This window comes from Notamacropus eugenii, chromosome 1, assembly GCF_028372415.1.
Source record: "Notamacropus eugenii isolate mMacEug1 chromosome 1, mMacEug1.pri_v2, whole genome shotgun sequence".
Taxonomy (NCBI): Eukaryota; Metazoa; Chordata; class Mammalia; order Diprotodontia; family Macropodidae; genus Notamacropus; species Notamacropus eugenii.
This window is the reverse complement of record NC_092872.1, coordinates 336,404,728-336,429,391: the sequence shown is the minus strand read 5'-3', so window position 1 is coordinate 336,429,391 and position 24,664 is coordinate 336,404,728. Positions and strand designations below refer to the sequence as shown.

Sequence of the window (24,664 nt, the reverse complement as noted above, 5' to 3'; positions counted from 1 at the left end):
TGATGAAGTTATAATAAGCACTTCCATTTGGAGAAGAGGATGGGCATGAAATTGGCTAAGGCTATGTTGAAAGTCTTTAGTGGGGGGAAAGAAACCTTATTTAAAAGGCTTTCCAACCCCTTTGACCAGTCCTATTGCAAGAGGCAGGGAGAGAGCAAATCTAAGGACTGAATGGGATGAAGATCTGCAGGATTTGCAATAAGCATGTGGTATCAGTAATCCCCTTCTGCCCACTTGGGGAGTTTTACAAATTTCATAAAAAATTTTTGGGATGAGGAAAGTAATATAGAAAAAACTTCTAGCTTTGTAAAACTAAGCTCATCTGTACCTAAGAAAGAAAAATAAGGGATTAAAATTCAATTCTTTAAATCAATTTTTCTACTCCTTAATTACAACCCCAGTTTTGTGAAGATACCACGAAGATTTCCTTTTGATTCACTATCCTTTGATTTTTTTTTTTTTTTTGGCAAAGCATGAAACCCATTATCAATCCTACAGAGATCCTATAGAGCCCTCTTGGGATGGGAAGTCAAAGACAAATAACTACCAATACTACTGAGGGCAGGGACATAAATGAAAGTTGAGATACTGAGAAAAGTATATTTTCTCACTATTTTTTTAAGTAGATATCACATGGTAAGAAACTGCCTGGAGCATCCTTTTGTGAGTTGCATATTTATAATATAGAAACCAAGATATCCTTTAGAGCTTTCTACTTCTAAGAATTTTACTTCCTCCTCAAATGCACTGTAGGCAAAAATGTTTAACATCAGCTTAAGTCTAGCTCCAACACTCCAATCTCAATCTTCAAGCCAAATGCTAAAATCATACAGGAACAAGTATGAGTTACACGTTGGTCATAATGGGTAGAATTCTCTCTCTCTCTTCTTTTAACCCCAAACCCCTGGTTTCTTTCCCACAGGGTCTAGAGGCCAGTCACTGGTATATTTTCAGTACCTATCAAACCTCACTGCATTCTACATGAAGATATACCACCTTGGCCCTTATATATAAAAAGTTGGAGTCTCTCTAGAGGATGCTGAGTATGATAACCTCTGCCTTATTCTGGGTCCAATTAGAGCAAAAGTCCTTGGAAGACTGGGCACAGTCATATCTTTGGTCCACAGGTCTTCATTGGTAAAGACATGTGAGACTATTTGTAGAATATGATCTTTGTCTTCGTTGGAGCAACAGGTCAAATGCAAAACTGAACTGAAAATCTTCAATTGCCTTCTCTTAACGAAATATTGTGATACTGTACCTTTTTTTTTTTTTGAGAGCAATAGATAAGCCTTAGGAAAGCCCTGTAAGAGGAAATGGAGGAGAGGCAGTAAACAAGACAGTTGCCTAAGGAAGTCTGTGAGATGATATGAAAGAGACAGCTTAGGACGCTGAGTAGAGTGAGAATTCCATGGCTTCTGCAGGAGAAGTTGTTTAGGCATTCTGGGGTTTATCAAAATCAAAGAGATTTTCAATAGCCCTGCTGGTGCCTGAGAGAAGAAACTGCATCAGCCTTCAGGTTACAAGTGCCAACTATTAATGCAAAAACAGTTTCTACACAGATTTCAGATTTTTTCCTTCTGGAAATAGTAATTGTCTGGACAGGCTGGCATCTTAATTACTTCTCAATTGTGTTCTCCAATGATTCTAAACAACTATCTCTTCCTGTATAGGGGTATAAGCATGTGTGTATGTGTGTGTATGTCACACACACACTCAAATATATAGATATATATATACATACATAAATATAGAGACAGGCATCTGGCAACCATTCTATAGCAAAGAGAATGGCTTCCCAAAGGGGCTCTTGGCAGAATTAAGGCCATTGTTTTTAGAAAGCCAGAAGTAGCTATGCACAGGAGAATCAATTCATAATGATAAATATCAGGAGTTTTGGGGGGAGGGGAGTGGAGGCAAGAGGGGAGATTCCAATGAGGCATTTCATTTTTCCCCATATTGTCTTCAGTACACAAGAAAAGCAGCCAGCCATTGAAAGTAGGTCTAGAAAAAACGTGTCATAATGAAGTACCAGTGTGGACAAGTAAAACAGGGTTCATTCTTTCATCCATTCCCCCCAGTCAGAATTTCATATAAACCACATAACTGTTGAGAGAAATCCTCCTGAAGGGGACAAGGGAATCCAGGAGCATGAGACTTTGTTTAAGTGAATTCAGTTGTTTCCTAGCCTAAAGAAAAAAAAAATCAACAACCCCAAAATAGTCATACTCAAAACTGGAGCACTTGAGAAAGAAGAAAAGCTGTCTTCCAAATTATACACAGGGTACAGAACAGAACAGTGTGGAGAGGAGACATTTTGTGCCTAATGGTTTTAGATACAATTGTTGAGTTGTGACGGACTGTGATATTGTGCAAAACACATGTCCTTTGCCCTGAGGGGACTACCATATATAGCCAACCTCATCCTCCTTGTCATCATCCTCATCTTCATCATCTTCATTCGTTGCCCTTACATGAATTTTCAGTTTCCCATCTTTGCCCTTTCGTGCCTCGCCATGTTCTCCTTCCAGATCATCCAGGAGAACCACAGCACCCCCACTGCCAAAATCTCCTGAGGTTTCTTGTTCTTCTTCTGAAATTTTTTAAAAGTAAAGCAGACAAACATAAAATTGTTAGAAATGCCTCTCATCCCTTACTCTCTGCCACTGATAAGTACTATCTTTGCCCTGCTTCCCTCCTCTCTGATGGCGTACTATCTGTCTCAAGGTAGTAAATAGTACTTCCCAGTCAAATTGAGAGAAAAATACTAGCATCTCCTTTCCCACTTGAAATGATCAACCTGTAGGATCACAGAAGCAAAGATGAAAGAAGTAAAGAGTTAGAAGAGATCTTAGACAACCTCCACGTTTCGGTTTATGGATCAACTCTCTCCTTTTGAAAATGAGAAAACTGAAGCCAGAGTTAAGTGATCCGTCCAAGGTCATGTAAGTAAGTGGCAGAGCTAGGTTTTGAACCTAGGCTTCCTGACTCTAGATTCATTTCCATTACACTATTCTATAGACCTATCTGTAGCATTTCAAACTAATCAAGTTGTAAAGAAATTATGCAGGTTGTTTTTTTTTTTTTACTGTAGCATTTTTTAGATGCTTGATAGTCTTAAGAAGTGCCAGTATAAATAACTCCACTTAGAAGCTGACTCCTACACTGTTGCATTTCCCCATCTGTATGATAATATAGCACCTACCATCATTCTCTAGCCATTGCTAATTATTCTCTATATTCTATATTATTTTATATCTTCTTTGTGCCATTATAATGGACAATCCTTGAGAGTAGGCACTTACTAAAAGTGTGTTGATTATTATTCTTTTGGTAAATTTAACAAGAGCATATCCTCTCTCCATTTGAATGCCATCTGAAGTCTTAATTTCTAAGTCATCTATACATACCCTGTCACCTTCCCCTAAAATGTCCAATGTAGCACTCTATAAGGTTATTAACTGTTGACTGAATCTGCAAATAGCAGCACGTCTGAATTATCCTAAAATTATAACTGGCTGATATCCAGAGGTGGGGCGGGGGGTGAGCAAGGTAGGGTTTAATGCCACTACTCACCACAGTTCACAGCTCCTTGCTTCCTAGAACCTGCCAGCTCATTCCCGTACTTATCCACACACCAGCACTGTCCTGTGCTCCCATGACACTGAGTGGCTTTGTAGTATCCTTCATCATTGCAGCGAGGAATGAATGTCCCTATGGGAAACAAAAGTCCTACTTTTATCAGAGAATTTTCAGGTTTCATATTGGAATCAAACCAAAACAAGCTAAGCAAAGACTCTCCAGGACGAAAGAAATGGGATGCCTTATGGGTCCAAAGGATTATCTGCATATATGGTAGTGATCATAGAATCAGAACACTATTTTTGACTTCATAACCTGTCAGAATTAGAGGAAACTTGGAGATCATCTAGAACACTGAAGCTCAGATGGCTATGTCACTATATATTCAAATGGCATATATGTGTATGCATATGTATATATATGCGTGCATGTGCATATATACAAACATATATACATATGCTATTTAGTAAATTGGTGGCAGAATCAGCATTAGGATTCAGTTTTCCTACTTCCTAGTCCAGGTGTTACTGTGTCACTTCTGCTGATGGGCTCATTTAGGCAGGTTCTCCATGGGTGGAGCTGCCAACCTCCACTCTTCATCCACTAAAGCTCTCAATGGAGTTAAGACCTAGCATACCTCTTTGGAAAAGTTGATTTAGAATTATCTGAATGAATAACTCATTCATTCACTCACTCACTCATTTATTTTATACATTAATTCATTCTTCATGTTAAAGGCAGAAGGTACCTTAGGAATCTGAGACAGTCTCCAGGGAAAAATAAGACAGTGATCAGATGGCATCAGTAACCACAGGAAAAATCTTTAGCTTAAAAGAGATATTTATATATAAATTCCCAAGAAGATCTGCAAGGGAAAACATGTGGTGAACTAGAAGGAAAACTGGCCTACCTATCAAACCACTTCATGAAAAACTTATCAGCAGACAGGAAAATATATATTTGTCTTAATTCCCCAGGCTGGTAATAAGCCAGGTGCTGTGCTGAATCTAAAATATAATAAAACTAACACTTTTTTTCTAAGTAGGCAGTAATTATAACTGATTATAATTTGTTGTTGCTTGTTCCTGGGTTGATCTGAATGCCCTCTGAATACACGGTTATTACATCAGGAGTTTTTCCCTTGGGGAAAATAATTTATAAGCAAATAAATAGAATTCTTGTTTGCCAGCCATAACATTTAAATGTGTTCTAGTCTTAGATGGAGAGAATTCGATAAGGTCTTTCTCTCTTTTTTTTTTTAATAATTGATTTTCTTTGGTTTAAATTTTTTTTATAATTAATTTGTCTGTTTTCAGTTTCCAACAATCACTTCCATAAGTTTTAGATTTTCTCCCCTCCCCTCTCCCCTCCTTCCCTGAGATGGCATGTAATCTTACATGAGTTCTACACACTCATTCTTATTAAATACATTTTCACATTAGTCATGTCGTATAGAATCATTAAAATAAATGGGAGAAACCATGAGAACAAACAAAACAAAACATACAGAAGAGAAAACAGTCTGTATCATTCTGCTGGACTCTATAGTTCTTTGTCTTGATGCAGATGGCATTTTGTATCATGAGTCCTTTGGAAATGTTTTAGGTTCTTGCACTGCTGCGCAGGGCTAAGTTTATCAGATACAGTCCTCACACACTGTGGCTCTTACTGTGCATAATGTTCTCCTGGTTCTGCTCATTTCACTCAGTATCAGTTCATATAAATCTTTCCAGGTTTTTCTGAAGTCCTTCTGTTTATCATTTCTTATAACATGATAGTATTCCATTACATTCTTATACCACAACTTGTTCAGCCATTCCCCAATTGATAGGCATCCCCTCGATTCCAGTTTTTGACCACCACAAAAAGAGCTGCTATAAATATTTTTGTATATGTGGGACACTTTCCCATTTTTATGATCTCTTTGGGATACATCCCTAGAAGTGGAATTGCTGGATCAAAGGATATGTGCATTTTTATAGCTCTTTGGGCGTAGTTCCCAATTGCTCTCTAGAATGGCTGGATTAGCTCACAGCTTCACCAAAAATGAATTAGTGTTCCAAGTCTACCACATCTTTTCCAACATGGATCATTTTCCTGTTTTGTCATGTTAGCCAATCTGATAGGTGTGATGTACCACATCAGAGCTGTTTTGATTTGCATTTCTCTAATAAATAGTGATTTACAGCATATTTTCATGACTATAGATAACTTTAATTTCTTCCTCTGAAAACTGCCTGTTCATATCCACTGACCATTTATCAATTGGAGAATGATGTACTCTTGTAAATTTGACTCAGTTCTCTATGTATTTTAGAAATGAAGCCCTTATCATAGATACTAGTTGTTAAGATTCCTTCCCAGTTTTCTACTTCCCTCCTACTCTTGGTTGCATTCGCTTTGTTTGTGCAAAAACTTTTCAATTTAATGTGATGAGAATTATCCATTTCATAATGCTCTCTGTCTCTTGTTTTATCACAAATTCTTCCATTCTCCACAAATCTGACAGATAAACTATTCCTTGCTCCCCTAATTAGTGTATAGTATCAGGCTTTACACTTAGATCATGTACCCATTTGGACTTTATTCTGGTATATGGTATCAGGCATTGGTCTATGCCCAGCTTCTGCCACACTATTTTCCAGTTTTCCCAGCAGTTTTGTCAAACACTGAGTTCTCAGTCCAGCAGCTGGGGTCTTTGGGTTTGTCAAACAGTAGACTTCCATAATCACTGACTACTGTGCCTTGTGTATATAAGCTATTCCACTGACGTATCCCTCTATTTGTTAGCCAGTACCAAGTGGTTTTGATGACTGCTGCTTTACAATACAAGTTAGAGAAGATCTTTCATATCAGGTGGAAAGCATCCTTAGGAAAAGTCAAGAAGATGATTCATTGGTTGCTGAATAATAATTATATCATGTCATCATCCAGGGCTATAACTCACTAAGGCAAGTGAAAAATATTAACTGATAAGATAGAAATATAGCTCAGAAGCATTTAGATGTGAAGAAAATTTTTTTTTTGCTGTAAAATATGTGTGTATATATGTATGTGAATTATATATACATATGTATATGATGTCCCAAAAGTCATAGTACTTTAAATAACTTTAAGCTACTAAAAAAGCTGAACCATGACTTTTGGGACACCGTTTGTTTGTGTATCTATATTTACATATACACATAAGGTGAGAAGAAGCATTGTGTAGTAAAAAGGGACTGTACTTAAGAGTCAGGAAGATTTGGGTTTGAATTCCATCTCAGGTACTTATTAGCTGTGTGGCTCTGGGCAAGTCCTGTGTTTCCTCATATGTAAAACGAAGGAGTTGTACCTCTAGAGGCCCTTCTTACTCAAAATTGATGATCCTGTGATCTTTGATGTCTCATTATAGTGTGAAGTTCTCTAAACCTCAGTGAGTTCCTACTAATTTAGAAAGACTTTAAATATAGGTCCTAAGACAGCTCTCTGTTGTGTGGCACAGTAGGTAGAGTGCTCGCCTTGCAGCCATGAAGAACAGAGTTCAAAACCTACATCTAAGATACTAGCTGTGTCACTGGGCACATTCACTTAACCTCTTTGAGCCTCTGTTTACTAATCTGAAAAATGGAAATAATGATACCTATAATAGGATCTTACTCATCATAGGATAGTTGCAGTCCTCAGATGAGATAAAAGATGTTCTGCAAACTTTATAGAAATATGTAAGTGTCACTCTGTTGTTATGTGAGAATCAATCTAGCTAAGGGCAGGGCGATGAACTTTTTGGTGATAACATCTCTTGATTACTATCTACTGTGTTGAAGAGGAGCTAAAACCTATGTCAACAGAGGAAGTGCCCATGCCCACAAACTCAGATCCCCTTGAAATATTGAAATAAATATATCAGTTATCTTTGTTCTGGCATTAACTAGCTTCATGACTTTGGGCAAATTATTTCCTTTCTCTGGGAAATACATCTTGTATCTTACCATGTGTAAATATATGAACAAATTATTTCATTTACTGCTATAAGGTTATAAGGTGCTTTTTGCTAAGAAAGAAGTGCAAATAATCTCATTGCCCTTTTATAGAAGGAGAAACAGTGGCTTGCTCATGATCATACTGGTAAACTTCACAGGGAAGTTAGATTGGATGATCTTGGAGGTCTTTTCTAGCAGAATCATTTTGAAATTTTATTCAAACTTTAGACTTTGTTCTATATTTGAGGTCTTATATTTCCTACAAAATAGGACTCTGTATCTTTTCTAATGATAGCAAATCTCACTTATAACAACCTTCTTTTCACACACACACACACACACACACACACACACACACACACATCCTCAGCACCAGCATCATTTGGAAAGCTCCTGATAAATTTCCTCTTGCAGAGCCACAGACTATTAACCAAATGGGAACCTAGACCTGAGTTACCACCCTCTGTTTGGAGATTCCTTTGTGCCTGATGCATCCAAGCACATCAAACATTCCCGTAGCCAAATTTGGCTAGAGAGAAAGAAGTTATACTGCCACTTAAGAATGTAATTTGGATGTGATTCCTGTATAGTGGGAGTTATCTGCTTGGCTATTTACTTTACACCAAACATGGCCAAAACTTCCTACCCACTACAAGTTTCTTAGAAATGGACAATCAAATAAGAAACCTCACAAAGTCATCTAGTCCAACCTCTTGCATTGAAGAGAGCAATCCCTCTCTGGTATTGTAAGGAACACACACACACACACACACACACACACACAAACACACACACCCTACTCAGTTGCCTTATCTGCAAAAATGAAATATCTGGGCTAGATGATCTCTAAGGTCACTTTCTGTTCTGGCCAGAAACTCTGAGGGTCTTCCCCTCCCAAATAAATTCTTTTGTGAATACAAGCTAGGTCATCTTTTGCCTCACTTCTTAACTGCCTTTTAATTACGGAATGGGTGTTGCTTAAGACAGACAGAGACCCAGGAAAAACCTTACCTTAAAAAGGACAAGGTGTCTCACCACATCCTGGACCATTGCCAGTAATCTTAACCTATGTCTTGCCACTGTACTACAATGACTCTGGAGGAGAAAGTGAGACTGATGACTTTGCATAGCCTTGCCTCACTTAAATCCAATTCACTTTCAAGTCAAGACATCACTGTCTGATGTCATTGGTCCTCTTTGAGAATGAAGAATGAACAACAATCTGTGAATTGTATCACTCTGTGACAGGTAACTAAATCCAAAAATGTTTGGAATCAGAAATCATGGATTACAGTACAAGGTCCACTCACCTGATTAATATGCTTAATATTAGTATCCTTAATATTAACTAATTGGTGAATATTCTTAACATTAATATATTTCAAGAGTCAGTCACCAAGAGGCATACCTAAGAGTGAGAAAGTTCTGGATTCAAATCCTGCCTCTTGTACTTATTAGTTGTATGATTATGGGCAAGTCAATTAAATTCTCTGAGCTTCAAGTTCATCCATAAGACTATAAGTTTCAGATAAGTTATAATTATTGTATGAGATATATTCAGTAGAGACAGTTCTTAGACTCACAAAATCAGAGCTGGATATATTGACTTCGAGTATTCATGGCTTTCACCTTTCAATAACATAAAATATGATCCCTTCATCCCAATACTGGATGCACCCTCTTGGAGAGAAAAATGGATATTGGAGTCATAAGGACATATGTTCAAATCCCTGGAAAAGTAACAACTTCTGTGGGTCAGTTCCCTCATCTGCAATATTTGAGGATTAGGCCTAATAGCCTAAAAGGTCCCTTCCAATTCTATGATCATGCCTCCCCAAGAGAAGGAATGGGCATTATTCTTACTTGCCATTATCATGTGTATAATTTTCCTCTTAACCTCTTAATCACTCAGCAAACTTTCTTCCTTTTAGGTCCATTCCCACCACATAGATCATACAGTTCCTTGTGGCAACAGTCCCCAAGGCATACTTCTTACTATCACAGTTCCAGCACCTGGTTCATCTTCTTCCCTGCTACCTTGACCATAGCCCTTATATCAAGGGACTTCAACACATATGTTGTTATTCCTTCAAACATCCTGGCCTCCCAGTTTGTCAATCTCTTCAACTCTCATGTTTTCATATACTTTATCTCAATTACTCATATTAAAGTTCATACCCTTGACCTCACCATTTCCTTCCAGTGTTCCACATCCTTGTTCAAGAACACAGTTCTTCTATGGAACTATAACCACTTAGAGTTCCACCTCTCTATGCTTCACTATTCCTAAGTCTACTAATATTGACAGCAGCTTCCACACCCCTCAGTGCTCTTCTGGGTTACTACTCCTACTCGGGCTTCATTTTCTTCCATTCTCAATCCTAACCAGTTCAACTTTATCTTGTCCTCCATTCCTGAATCCTTTGCTTATGCCTAGCCAAACCCCTGGATCTCCCCATCCATGTACCTCCTCTGCTCCAGGACATGTGAGACTTAATAAAGTCATGCAATCTTGTTAATCATGCCTCCTACAAATGTATACCTTCTTATCTCAATTGGGCTGTCAGTGCCACAAAGGTAATCCTTACCTCTTACACTATATGATCTTAGATTGAGAATTCGAGGGACAACGGAGTTTATCTAGCCAAACTCCCCCATTTTATAGATCACATCTATGTAGAAGCTTTATACGCACATACAGAGAGGAGAGAGACAGAGACAGAGAGACAAAGACAGAAGGAGAGAAACAGTGACAGAGAGACAAAGACAGAAAGAGAGAAACAGTGACAGAAAGAGACAGAGACAGACAGGAAAAGACAGAGACAGAGAAAATGACAGAAACAGAGAAAGAGAGACAGAAACAGAGAAAGAGAGAAACAAAGGTAGACAGATAGAGACAGAGAAAGATAGAGAGACAAAGAGACAGAGAGAGACAGAGTGAAATGGAGACAGAAAGAAACAGAGAGAGACACGCACACACAGAGAGAGACACACAGAGAGAGAGAGAGAGAGAGAGAGAGAGAGAGAGAGAATGTCTCTCCTGAGATTCAGTCCTACAACAGCTACTGCTATTGTCATCTTTAATTAGATGTTCTATAGGCACATCAAGCTCAACATATTCAAAACCATTTCTCTTCCAGGTTCACAACCTCCCTCATATTTGGCTCTACTGATTCACCCACATACACACATCAAAGTCACGAAGTCTTGTCAATTCTACCTCTGCAACATCTCTTCCATCCATTCTTCACTCTACTCCTATAGTCATTATCACTTCTCATCTAGGCTATTGCAATAGACTCCCCACTGCCCCCTCTGCCTCCCCTTCTCCAATCTATATTTTGTACAAATACCAAAATGATATTCCCAAAGCACAGGTCTGATAATGTTAACTCATTTTTTCAAGAAGCTCCAGTGATTCCTTCCTGCCTGTGGAATCAAATGTGTGAGTTCCTCTTCTTGACCTTTTAGTACTTCATAACCCATCTGATCTATCTTTCCATAGTCATTACACATTATTCCTTTTCACACAATCCATGGTCTAGTCAAATCAGCCTAGTTCTTGTTCCTCACATACATGTCATCTCCCATTCCCATACCTTAGCAGAGGCCTTTTCCCATGGCAAGACTTTACTGCCTCTTCACACAGTGAATTAGGATCAGAGCCAGGGACTATTTTCCTGATATTCTACTCCCAAGTAAGGAGTGGAAAATGATTACATTTCACATGCCTTTTGTTTATTTGTGATTTATTTGCCTTCTGGCAGACAGAGACATGTTGTTTTGTTTTATTTTGTTTTTAAGGCAAACTTCAGAAATGACAGGTTGTAGCCAGCTTCAGCGTACTGAACAAGGGCAAATTTAAATGATTCATTTCAGTCTTCAGCTCTCTGAAAACATGAGGTCCATGCTACCTAATCCTGGCTTCTATTCTCAAAGAAAGTTGACCAGGTTTTGCTGATTCTCTGCTTCCAAGCCAACCATTTGCTCTGTCTGCTGGAGAAAGGAGGACCCCGGGAAATTAAATGGAAAGGCCTTGACAGGACTCCGCATTCGTTATCTTTACTGCAGCTACAAAACAGCACGTTTGTCAGAAGCAAGGTTAAGCTCTGTTGTTACTGGCTTTCCCCCTGCCCTGACATTCAGATGGAGGCGAGAGAAGTACAACCCATCTAAATGGCTAAGGGATTGGATGACAGCTTCCACTGTCTTCTACCCTCTATACATATTTCCTTGGGGAGATGAGGACAGCTACAGAAAGTTCTGTAAGGCTAAAACAAAGATACAGTGGTAACCACTCCTGTGCACTTTCATATGTGAAGGGGGAGGGGAATCAAAGGAGGACACAGAGCAGGTCTCTTTGTCCTTCCCTTCCAGTCATTCTTGGAGATGAAAACAGAAAGTGTCATAACAGGTAAGGAATCAAGAAAAATGATTTCAGAAATCAGCTATTCAAATCATACTGGGCCCCTGAACACACACCTCCTTGTACCTGGCACCCCTGTCTCCTAATCCCTGCCTTTTGAAATTCTGTACTTTTGACAAAGATCTACTGAAATGCTTCCTCCTCTATGGAGGCTCCCTTAATCTCTTTGTGAAAATGAGCTTTTTAGACTCACATAATGACAACTGATATTAAATTAGTTTCAAGATTTTGTGAAGCACTTTAAATACATTATTCATTTTCACCTCACAATACCACAGTGAGGAGAAAAGTACAGACATTATTATCCCCATTTTAAAGATAATCCAAAGCACAGAGCAGATAGGTGACTTGCCCAGGGTCATACAATAGGTAGGTGGTCTGAGGCAGGATTTAATCTCCTGTTTTTCTGCCTTTATGTCCCTTGCTATATCCACTATTAACCATCTGTCTCTTCTAGCCCTCAAAAATCACCTTTCTTCTTTATGTACTCTTCTTTAGGTAATATTTTCTAATCCCCCTCCTCATTTTACAGATGAGGAAACTGAGGGCCATGGCAGTTAAGTGATTTGTCCAAAGTCACACAGCGTGTCAGTGGTAGGACTTGAGTCCAGGTCCTTTGCAATACAGTTTTGTAAGGATATGTCATGTCTCCTTATGCTAGAATATGGGCTCCATGGCACAGCTCAAGGAAGCCTCAGACACTTATTTGTGTCACCCTGGACAAGTCACTTAACCTCTGTCTAAGTTTCCTCAATTATGAGATGACGATAATAATGGCATCTACCTCCCAGGGTTGTTGTAAGAACCAAATGAGATATTTGTGTTTAACACAGGACTTGGCATGGTCCTTAACAAATGGTTGCTTGTTTCATCCTTCCTTCCTTCCTTCCTTCCTTCCTTCCTTCCTTCCTTCCTTCCTTCCTTCCTTCCTTCCTTCCTTCCGTCCTTCCCTCCTTCCTTCCTTCCCTCCTTCCTTTTTCTTTTTCCTATGCATTGTATAGAGTACAGGCACTCAATAAATATATGATGAATGAATAAATGACTTTAATACAGGTCCTTCACTTGACAGATGCAGAAACAGACCCAGAGCAGGAAAAAGACTTACCTGAGATCACACATTCAGTTGATGTTTCAGTTGGGACTAGATGTTCTCTTAATATTCCATCCAATGCCTCTTCCACTATATGTTGACTGCCTTTTTCAAACTAATGGGATATGGGCTTGCTTCTCAATCAGTTACTCTTATTCACAGGGCTGCATCACGGATGCGAGAAAGAGACCTATCTACTTCAAAACATGGCATTTCCATCATGAAAGGTTGGCCCCTAATTAAATAGCCGTCATCATGAATGACATGACAGCAGTCACAGCTGCTTTAATTACTTGTTCAAATGAGTGGCAAGAAACTGTACTCACCCACCAGGCTTTTCCCCTTGCTTAGCTTCTGAATCCTGTTCATTTCATTCTGGCAAGGGAGACCTAAAATATAATTTATAAGAGTCAGTTTCCAGATGGTGTGGGATACAATCTCTAATGACTGGCTTCACTTTTGACATGAAATATAGCCAATAGTACACCTGGGAATGGAATTACTCCATATGCTGGTCCTGAACAGCGAGACAAATTTGAGCCATTAGTGTTACTCATTTAAAAAAAATCCCATCACAGTGTATTTAATAATAGTGTTTAGGGGCTAGGTGGGTGGTGAGATACTTTTCACCTCTTATCTACCACTATCTCCAAAAAGGTCCAGAGTCTAATTTACCATTGGCTAACAGACTTATTTCTTGCCACTAGGAAGCATGTAACCTCCTAGGGTTTCTATCAGCAGGAGGAAGAGGATCAAGGTTCCATTAGCTGAGAACAGTTAATCTAAATACTAGATCAGTTTAATAATAGAATGATGAATCCTTTGTCTCCTACCCTTTTACTGTGTCTCACATGGCAGAAATATAGTCCTCAATATAGCTATCAAACAAACTAATTCAGCCCTCATGGCCTTCTAGCTTTGAAATAGGAAACTAGACACCACTATTAAGATATAGTAGGAAACCAGAATAGCTCCTTGATTTGATAGATTCTCCAGTGAATCATTATACACAGACATTGGAATCACCTCTCATGTCTCTTACCTATTGAAGGGCAAGAAGTGAAAGCCCCAAATTAGAATGGAGCTTGTTGGAGTGTATCAGTACATAAAATACCTTCACTACACATCACCTCCCAGGGCTGAATCTATCTGCCTTTCTAAACAAATGGAACTCTTGGATCCCTTAAAATCACATCTCTCCTTTCTTCTGAAAATCTCAAAGCTCTCATATAATCTACTTTTTGCTTACTCCTACAACATTCCCCTGGTGCCTTTTTTTTCCTTCTCTTGGTGGGGACACAAGAGCTCAGAAATGTTTGGTAAATTATACACAATTTTTGACCGATGAGAAAGAGGAGGTTTAGCTCTCAGGTCTCAGAACCAATCCATGCCCTGAACTTTTTTTACTCATCTTCTAGCTTTGTCCATCTACTTACAAAGAACAATTGTATGTTTATAAATATATGCTGTCCTATGAATTATGTAACCTTTTAAGTAAGCTCAGAAATTTTATAACCCTACCTTTACTTTTTGTCTACCTGCCCATGGAGAGGATATAAGAGAGAAACAGATTAAAACTGTCAGTCATTAAGTTGCGCAAATTCACACCTGCTCTTGGATTAGTTTGATAAGTGGGAAGACAATAATACTTTACATTTGCATAATGTTTTTAAAGGACCTTGTCATCTCATGTCATTTGCTCTAACAATGATGCCATCATTTAGGTATAGAAGACATTGGTATTTTCAATTTATAGATGAGAAACTAGAGGCTCAGAGAGTCTGAATGGTGTGTCCAAGGTCACACAGTCATTCAGTGACTGAGACCCTTGATTTCTAATTGTGGATTTGTTTGCTTTTCCCCAGTACACTATACTTAAAATGGAAATGGATTTGGAAATTGATAGCATGCACATTGCAGTAAGAAGCAATAAATTCTATATTTCTATACATTATGACACTGTCCTCTAGTTTCCTGCTTGACATATTTATTAATTATAATATTTACCATATTATAATATATATGTTATTAATATAATATAATGTAATATAACATAGTAAACATAACATAATATAATATCACTATATTAATTGTAGTTATATTTTATATTTATATGTATAATATTATATATTATATATAACATAATATATTATATGTAACATATAATATAATATATAATAAAATATAAAAGCAGAATATAATATAATTATATTAATTACAATATAATTATATTAACACAATATAATTACATAAAATATATAAATATAATGTAATTAATATAATGACCATATTATACTATATATCATTCATGTAGTATAGTTGTATGTTGAATATACAAATTATCATCTTAATTAATATATTAATTCAATATAAATATTCCCATCCATTAATTAAAATCTAAATATTACTATCCCTGTCCCCCCATGTGGCTTATTAGACATTGACCCAGCTATCTGGATTCTGACCTATTCCTTACCTCCTGGCTTCTGAAAGCAATAGCACCATTCATTGTTTGAGAGCTTCCCGTCCTTGAAGGAGTCACAAGAATTGAACAGGGGTTTGAGGCATGGTTCATACTTGTCAAGGTAAATGGCATTGATCTCTGAGTGGTCAAGCAAGAGATCATAGTTCATGTCCAGTTTGTTGAACATCCAGCCCAGGGAGTCCTTGCAGATAGGCAGAATGCTGGTGTCAAATCCTAGGAGATGATGGAAAAAAAAATTCTGAAACTAGATAGAGTGTGAAGTCTTCTGAACCAGGCAAAGTCCTTCAAAAAGTTCCTGTTTGTCTATGATTCAAAAGCCTATAAAGACTGTCATAATCCTGACTACTTCTCCTCCCCCTACTCCCCATCCACACTCACTCATCTCCCCTTTCTCTACTGCTTTACAACAAAGAATCTACCTATAATCGGCAGGTCAGGTGTCCTGACCATTGCTGCCTGGCCATGGAGCAATAGGATTATATAGCTAGAGCTGGAAGGAATCTCAGAAACCATCTAGTTAAAGATCAGGAGAATGAGGTCATCCAAGACTACAGGGGTAGTAAGTACTATAGGTAAGATTTGAGTCCATGTCCTCTGACTCTGGAGTCAGTGTCCTCTCTACAGCTCCAAATGGACTCACTAGTACTTTCAACTTCAATAAACTCTCACTAAATTCAAGGTATTGTGCTATAAGTGTTGACAATACCAAAGACACAAAAGAAAACAGTCACCACCATCAAGGAGTTTATATTTGACTTAAATTTTTTAATTTTAAAATAAAAGAGATCTAGCGTGAAAATCATTTGTTTTGGAAGTCAGAGAACAATTTCAAATGTTCTGTCTGCTATACTGCTATCTGTGTAATCTTGGGCAAAGCCTTAACTCTTTAGGCCAAAGTATTCTTGTTGTTTTTCTTTTAGATGTAAAAATGATCTCTAAGGAACCTTACAGCTAGAGATCCTTGGTCTATCACAATTTATACATTAGCCATAAATCAAACTTCTTTAAGTCAAAACATTTCAAATGCACTAGGAAGGCCCACTGTGAGAATTTCACAATGAATGCCTTTAAAAAGTGAAGATGCCCCCTACCATCACCATGATTGATCTCTTGTATAAAATCTAGATATTCATATATTGAGATTGCTTAAAGTGGGACACTGTTTCTGTCGGGGAGTACAAATGCATTGGTTAAGGGTCATTAAGTACAATTTTATGAAGAAATGAGAATTCTTCATGCTTCAATATTTTGAAGTGAGAAGGGGCTTACCAGTGGGAAGTTTGTCTATTTGGCTGAGAACTATATGGATGAGGGAAATATTGATCTCAAGCTCACCTGGGGAAGGAACAAACCTACACAAGCATGGGACAATGGGGAAATATGATGAATGAATATCCTGATTTACACAAGAGATAAAATAGTTTAGAATAAAGTTAAAATTAAATAAAATTACAACAGTTTGGAAGCATTTACTCCACAAAAGGAAAATCCCATGAATCATGAGCTCCCCTAATAAATACATTTTAAATAAAGATGGAATTTCGGAGCTGGCAAAGATCTTACTGATCCAGTCCTTTCATTTTATAAAGTGGGAAGCTGAGGCCCAGAGAAGGCAATTGTCTGGTCTTTCTTTCTGTCACCTCCTTAAATTCAGAGAAGAGAGCCAGATCAACCCAGATAAAGCTACCTTTTATTCATCTGCAACTTAAACCAATGTTTGGGCACTGGCCCCTAGTGGTAGCGTTGAAGGTCTAAAGCTTTCTCTTGCTGAGGAAGCCAATGCACCATCCCTTGAGGTCAGGGGTTAAGTTGCATGCATTAATGATAAAATCAAGAGTCTCCAGATTAAGCCTAGCACAAATATGGTGAGCCTGCAGGAGTAGAGGGCCACAAGGCTGCCTAAAGAAGAGGTATATCCTATTCAAGCTGGAAAAATGGAAGAGGTTAAAATTTCCGTGACAATCAGTCATTATTGTGATCAGGTCTGCAAATGATTTCATTAATGTGAGAATATCTCCCAATCACTGAGGACAGATAGCAAATTACCTACAACTTAGAGTCTTACAGAGTTGCTTGAGGCTCAGAAAGGTTAAGTGACATTCCTTTATATTGTCACATAACCAGCAAGTGTCAGAGGTGGGAGTGAAACCCAGTTCTTCCTGATTCTTCAGACACTACTCAAAACATGCTTCATAACTCACTGATGTCAAGCCGCAATGTAAATGGATCCCTGTGGGTTGGATATTGGCTTAGAAAACTTCAAATTAACAGTATCTGTATTGTATTTCACTTATTTATTTTGCTAAACATTGCATTTATTTAAATATAAACATTTGTTTTGTTAAACATTATATTTTAATTTGGTTCAGGCCAGCTACTTGTCCAGTTCTCCTCCCCCTACCACTATTGCAAGACTGATCTGTGAGTTTGATACCTCTGACGCTGATTATAACCACTTAAAAAGAAAAAAAAACTTTGCCAAGTATTATCTGTATTTGTTTGCATACATGCATCTTACAGAAGCCATAGCTGAAATCTGAGATGCTTGTGCATCTCTCAGAAAGGAAAGGACTACAAAAATCATAAGTCATTACCCATATTTTGATAGGGTGCTGCCTTTAGATTTCTGAGCTCCTCAGGAGCAGAGAGATCAGTGATAAATGTCAATGACCTTGATACATACTGCATCAAGACTAATCATTTCATAATACAGCCACTTTTTCAAGCTCACCATTCAACAGGGTCTAGGCTCTCACATTGGCTCCGTTCCTACAGCTAGCCCTAGGAACCTTTGTAATGGAAGAGACCAAAAGCTTTAACACATGGAAAATGTGACATCAGGGAAAGATTCCTAGCTGAAAAGGATACAGGGGACTCAATAACTATGTAGGAAGAAAGTATGACCTATAATTTCATAAAGGTATAAAAGTCAACAAGGAGAAAATCTATACTAGATCTGTTTCCCTCTAAGAGAAAAGAATTGCTCACTAGGAAAGAAATGATGGGAACCCTGTGGATAAATGACCACTACCTTCTAGAATTTGTGATGCAGGAGAAGAAAGCAAATCATAATCTGATGTGTACTCTAGATTTTGGGAAGCCTCAAAAATGAAATTCTGAAGAACCAAAGGAAAACAATTTTCAATGGAAGTGAAAATGTTAATTATATTAAAAGCAAATGAGCCAAATACCCAGAGAACTCAATATCCAACTTAGGTTTTAAAAAGTTAAGTATATGATATGGAACCAAGGGAAAATAATAAGAGATAATAATAATGCATTACAAAATCATATTAACTATAAAATAACAGATTAAGAGCATGACTCAGTCCTGTAAAAATAGTGTAAGTATGAAAACTCAGAGCAAATAGCTGTGGGTGAGGGAACTTGACAAAAAGGGGTTGATTCATTTTCCCAGCTGTTGTGTGGGAAAGAAAATCAGAGAAGGGAAAGAACTGCTTCAGAGGGAAAATGGGATGATGGAAAATGACCACAGAGAAGAGAAAGAGATGCTTAATTCTCACCTTGCTTTTTTTTTCTCTGACAAAAAAGAATAAATTGGACTAGAAGTGAACAAAAATTCTTAACAGGATATGCACTGATATTCAAGATAAAAAATAAGCTATTAAGACAGGACCAAGCTAGCCATCCTTCATTAATTCAACTCATGTGGTCTAAAAGAACCATGTCCTCTGATATTGAAAGAACTAGAATATATGATTGCTGAACTACTGTCAGTGAGATTTTGAAAGAATGTGGAGAACACAAGAGGAACCACAGAGCTGAAAGAGGTCAGACCTTATCCTGATTTAATTAAAAAAAAAGGTGTGAAAAAAATCAGAAAATTTTAGGCTAGTGACTTTAATTGTGATGGATTTCTCAGGAAATTCAAGAATGGCTCATTAGATATTTGGTGAACATAATGAAAAAATTGCAATTATTGTAAAGACCCAACATGTATCAAAAACATGTCATAGCAGACTAAACTAATTCCTTTTTGTCACAGCTTTATTGAATAAATAGATCAGAAGAATGATATAGATATAATTGTCTTACATTTAGCAAAATACGTTACACTATCTTTGTGAAAATATGGGAGATGTACAAATTAGATGACCAAAAGATCTGGCATTGAAAAGGATCTCAGAAGTCATCTAGTCCAGTCCTCTCATTCTACAGATGAAGAAACTAAAGCCCAAGAAAGGTAAGGTCATTACCATTAGACAGTAACCATCAAGAGATGGTTAAATGACCAGACTCAAAAAGTAGTTATTGGTGGCTTCAATGTTAACTTGATAAGAAGACTGCAATAGAGTGCCCCAGGGGTCTGTGCTTTACCCTTTGATACTTAATACTTTTATCAATAGCTATGATAAATGATATGCTTATCAGATTTGTAGATGGCACAAAGCTGAAAAGGACAGTTAAGATACTATATCCAAAAACGATCAAGGCTGGAATTTTTATTTGAATCTAAACTGAATTGGAAAAATTCAAGTCTCACATCAGTTTAAAGAAATCAACTTCTTATATAACAGATGAGATTCACAGCTAGCAGTTTATCTCAAAAAGATCTGGGGATGGGGTGAGGGTAAGGTTCTTAGTGGACGGTATGTTCAATATGAGTCAGCTGTGTCATGTGGAAGCCAAAAAGGTAAGGTAACCTTGGGCTATACTGAGGGAGAACTTCCAGGAATATGGAGGTGTTGGTTCATCTATACTCTCCAATGGTCAGTGGGCTTCTGAAGTATTGTGTTCAGTGTCATAATTTAGTTGATAGGTGCCATAATTTAAGAATAAAATAATTGGTAAAGGAGAGAGTGTTCAGAAGAAGGCAAGTAGTATGGCAAAAAGCTTTGAGTTTATGTGATGTGAGGATTGGTTGAAGGAAGCAGTGATTTTTAGCTGGAGAAGAGAACACTTGGGTATGATAGCTGTCTTCAAATACTTGAAGGGCTTTCATATGGAAGGGGAGTTAGACTTCCTCTGTTTGGGTCCAGAAGACAGTACTATAAAGAGTGAGAAGTGGTAAGGATTATCGAGGCCTAATGTCAGGGACATCTTCCTTAGAGGCAGGACTGTTCTGGAGTGGAATGGGCTGCCTCAAAAGGTATTGGACCCCTCCTTCACTGGTGAGCTTCATGGAGAGCCTGGAGAGCCACTTAACAGGTATATGAAAGGAGTGGTTAATAATTGTTTAAAGCATGGCTACCAAAGAGATGTGAGAAGACATCTCTCCTCACTCATTTTCAAAGGTAGAAAATACACAGGTGAAGAATATTTTTTTGGGGGGGGGGCAGAACCAAGATGGAGTAGAAAGATACACATACTCTATCTCTTCCTCCACAGCCCATAAAATACCTGTAAAGAATGACTCTCAACAAATTCTAGAGCACCAGAAGCCACACAATGACAGAGTGGAGGAGATTTCCAGCCCAGGGTGACCTGGAAAGTCAATGGGAAAGGTCTGTCACACTGCATGCAGAGCACAGCACAGTCCAGCTGAGGTCACATGGCACCAGGAGCAGGATCTGAGCAGGCCTCAGGGGTGAAATCTCCAGCAGCAGCAGCAGTAGCAGTTCTCAGACCTCAACCCACAGGTGACAAAGACACTTCAAAGGTCAGCAAGAAGGCTTTTTTCCCTCCATGACAAGGGATTAAGGTCCTCCCATAACCCTGGCCCCAGGTGACCCCAGTGATGGTGGAGGCTGTAGTGGTAGCAGGAGCAGCAGTGGGCTGGTCAGCCAGTGTCCATTGTTGGATAAAGACCTTGGGGGAATTGAGCTGCTGATCTGAACTTCAGCCCTGAGTGGAAGCCCTGGACCTGCCTAAATCCCCTGGGGGAATTGAGCAGCTGATCTAAATCTCAGCTGGGACCCCCCCCCCTCCCCAGGGAGGAAACTCCTCTCCTTTGATTGTGTCACCTTGAAGGAACTGAGAACTTACAGGTCCCCAGAGTATACCCTACTCTTGACAAAGGACCCAAAAGCAAAGCAACTTGTTGGGAAAATGCCCAAAAAAGGGGAAAAAAAATAAGACTATAGAAGGTTACTTTCCTGGTGAACAGGTATTCTCTCCCATCCTTTCAGATGAAGAAGAACAATGCCTACAATCAGGGGAAGACATAAAAGTCAAGGCTTCTGCTTTCCAACCATACAAAATAAATATGCAATAGGCTCAGGTCATGGAAGAGCTCAGAAAGGATTTTGAAAATCAAGGTAGAGAGGTGGAGGAAAAATTGGGAAGAGAAATGAGAGTGATGCAAGAAAATCATGAAAAGTGAGTCAACAGATTGCTAAAGGTGACCCAAAAAAATGCTGAAGAAAATAACTCCTTTAAAAATAGTCTAACTCAATTGGAAAAAGAGATCCAAAAAGCCAAAGAGGAGAAGAATGCTTTAAAAAGTAGAATTAGTCAAATGGAAAAGGAGGTTCAAAAGCTCACTGAAGAACATAGTTCTTTAAAAATTAGAATGGAACAGATGGAAGCTAATGACTTTATGAGAAACCAAGAAATTACTAAACAAAACCAAAAGAATGAAAAAATGGAAGATAATGTGAAATATCTCATTGGAAAAAAAAAAACTGACCTGGAAAATAGATCCAGGAGAGACAATTTAAAAATTATGGGACTACCTGAAAGCCATGATCAAAAAAAGAGCCTAGACATCATCTTGCATGAAATTATCAAGGAAAATTGCCCTGATATTCTAGAAAGAGAGGGCAAAATAAATATTGAAAGAATCCACCAATCACCTCCTGAAAGAGATCCAAAAAGAGAAACTCCTAGGAATACTGCAGCCAAATTCCAGAGTTCCCAGGTCAAGGAGAAAATATTGCAAGCAACTAGAAAAAAACAATTCAAGTATTGTGGAAATACAATCAGGATAACACAAGATCTAGCAGCTTCTACATTAGGGGATCAAAGGGCTTCGAATATGATATTCCAGAAGTCAAAGGAACTAGGATTAAAACCAAGAATCACCTACCCATCAAAACTAAGTATAATACTTCAGGGGGAAAAAGATCATTCAGTGAAATAGAGGAATTTCAAGCATTCTTGATGAAAAGACCAGAACTGAAAAGAAAATTTGACTTTCAAACTCAAGAATCAAGAGAAGCATGAAAAGGTAAACAGGAAATAGAAATCACAAGGGACTTACTAAAGTTGAATTACTTACATTCCAACATGGAAAGATAATGTTTGTAACTCTTGAAACTTTTCTCAGTATCTGGGTAGTTGGAGGGACTGTACACATACATGCACACACACACACACATACACACACACATAGAGAGAGAGACAGACAGAGAGAGAGAGACAAAGAGGTCACAGTGAGTTGAATAGGAAGGGATCATATCTAAAAAAATAAAATTAAGGGGTGAGAGAGGAATATATTGGGAAGAGAAAGGGAGAAATGAAATGTAGCAAATTATCTCTCATAAAAGAGGCAAGAAAAAGCTTTTTCAACGGAGAGGAAAAGTGGGGAGGTGAGAGGAAAAAAGTGAAGCTTACTCTCATCACATTTGGCTCAAGGAAGGAATTATATGCACAGTCAATTTGGTATGAAAACTCATCTTCTACTACAGGAAAGTAGGGGAGAAAAGATAAGCAGTTTGGGGGGGAAGATGGAAGGGAGGGCTAATGGGATAAGGGAATAATTAGGAGGAAATATTCTTGGGGAGGGACAAGGACAAAAGAGAAAATAGAAGAAATGGGGGGACAGGATAGGATGGAGGGAAATATAGTTAGTCTTACACAACATGACTATTATGGAAGTCATTTGCAAAACTACACATATATATCCTATATTGAATTGCTTTTCTTCTCAGTGGGGATGGGTGGGGAGGGAGGGAGGAAGGAAGAGAAGTTGGAACTCAAAGTTTTAGGAACAAATGTAGAGAATTGCTTTTGAATACAACTGGGAAATAAGAAATATAGGTACTAGGGTATTGAAATTTATCTTGCCCTATAGGACAAGAAAGAAGATGGGGATAAGGGAAGGGAGGGGTGTTAGAAGGGAGGGCATATTGGTGGAAGAGGTAATCAGAATGCAAGATATTTTTTGGTGGGGGGAGGAGAGAGATGGGGAGAAAATTTGGAACTCAAAATTTCGTGGAAATGAATGTTGAAAACTTTAAATAAAAAAAGAAAAAAAGAATTTTATAAATGTCAGATTTTTTAAATGTATTGAATAGTTTTAGTGAGGTTATTTTTCCTTTTAAAAATTTTTTTTATATAAGAAGGAAGAAGAAGTATGCAGGAAGAGACCAAGGCAACATAAAAATAAACAAAAAAATCAACAAATATATATTTTAAAAATAGATGCTCCTTTATTTCTTGACTTTCGTTTACTTGGGGATTAGTACATGCTTTCATTATAGTTTAACACTTCATGCTGCTAATGAGCCTTTCTCTTTTACTCCCTTCCATTTTGATATTTGAAATGGACTATTGTCTTGGAAATCAGATTGAATAACAATTTAACTCCACAAATGTAAATTGCTTACTACATTTAAAGCACTGGCAGTACAAAGACAAAAATGAAACAGATTCTTCTTTTAAGGAGCTCACATTCTGCAGGCATAATCACTTAACAAATAATTAATCAATGACATTGCTGTGTGTATGAAAATTCCTAGGAAATGTCAATCCAATGTTTGAGAGAGCAGATGGACACTAACCCAAAGCAGGGTTGGGCTGGCAGAGTATGGGATGGAGGGCAAAGAGATCAAGGATTTGTACTGTCAAAAGGCTTTTAGCAGTTACAGCAGCATAGAAAGAAGTCTGAGTATCCTCCTTTCATCTGGTTGCCAGAGAACAAAGAAAATCACAAAATTCAGCACCCCAGAAATACCCTTCCAAGAACTCTTAAGTCTCCAATTTAAAACTTCTCTTTCCATGGGCCTTAGATGTTAACTTAAGAAAGCCATTCCTTTTTTCTCCTTTCATATTAATTGCCTCAGGACATTCAAACATATAATATAATTAGGATATTCTATAACAACAACAACATTTTAAATGCTCCTTCAGGGAATCAACTTGATTCTCAGTAATAGAGCAAGCCTCCAACCTTTCAAGGTTGTCTAAAGAAAAGAAGATGCTTTTGTGGTATTGGG

The 24,664-nt window shown here is 37.9% G+C and overlaps 1 protein-coding gene across 1 annotated transcript in view; it reads right to left on the bottom strand.

The window, feature by feature from the left end:
* Nucleotides 1–449: 449 nt before the first annotated feature.
* Nucleotides 450–24,664, bottom strand: part of SPOCK1 (SPARC (osteonectin), cwcv and kazal like domains proteoglycan 1) — a 759,531-nt gene continuing 735,316 nt past the window's right edge. The window contains exons 8-11 of the mRNA XM_072629860.1: nt 15,537–15,758; nt 13,387–13,449; nt 3,577–3,714; nt 450–2,593 (exon numbers count right to left, since the gene is read on the bottom strand). Coding sequence (XP_072485961.1) covers nt 2,403–2,593; nt 3,577–3,714; nt 13,387–13,449; nt 15,537–15,758 — 614 coding nt within the window. The 3' untranslated portion in view covers nt 450–2,402. The remainder of the gene's footprint in view (nt 2,594–3,576; nt 3,715–13,386; nt 13,450–15,536; nt 15,759–24,664) is intronic.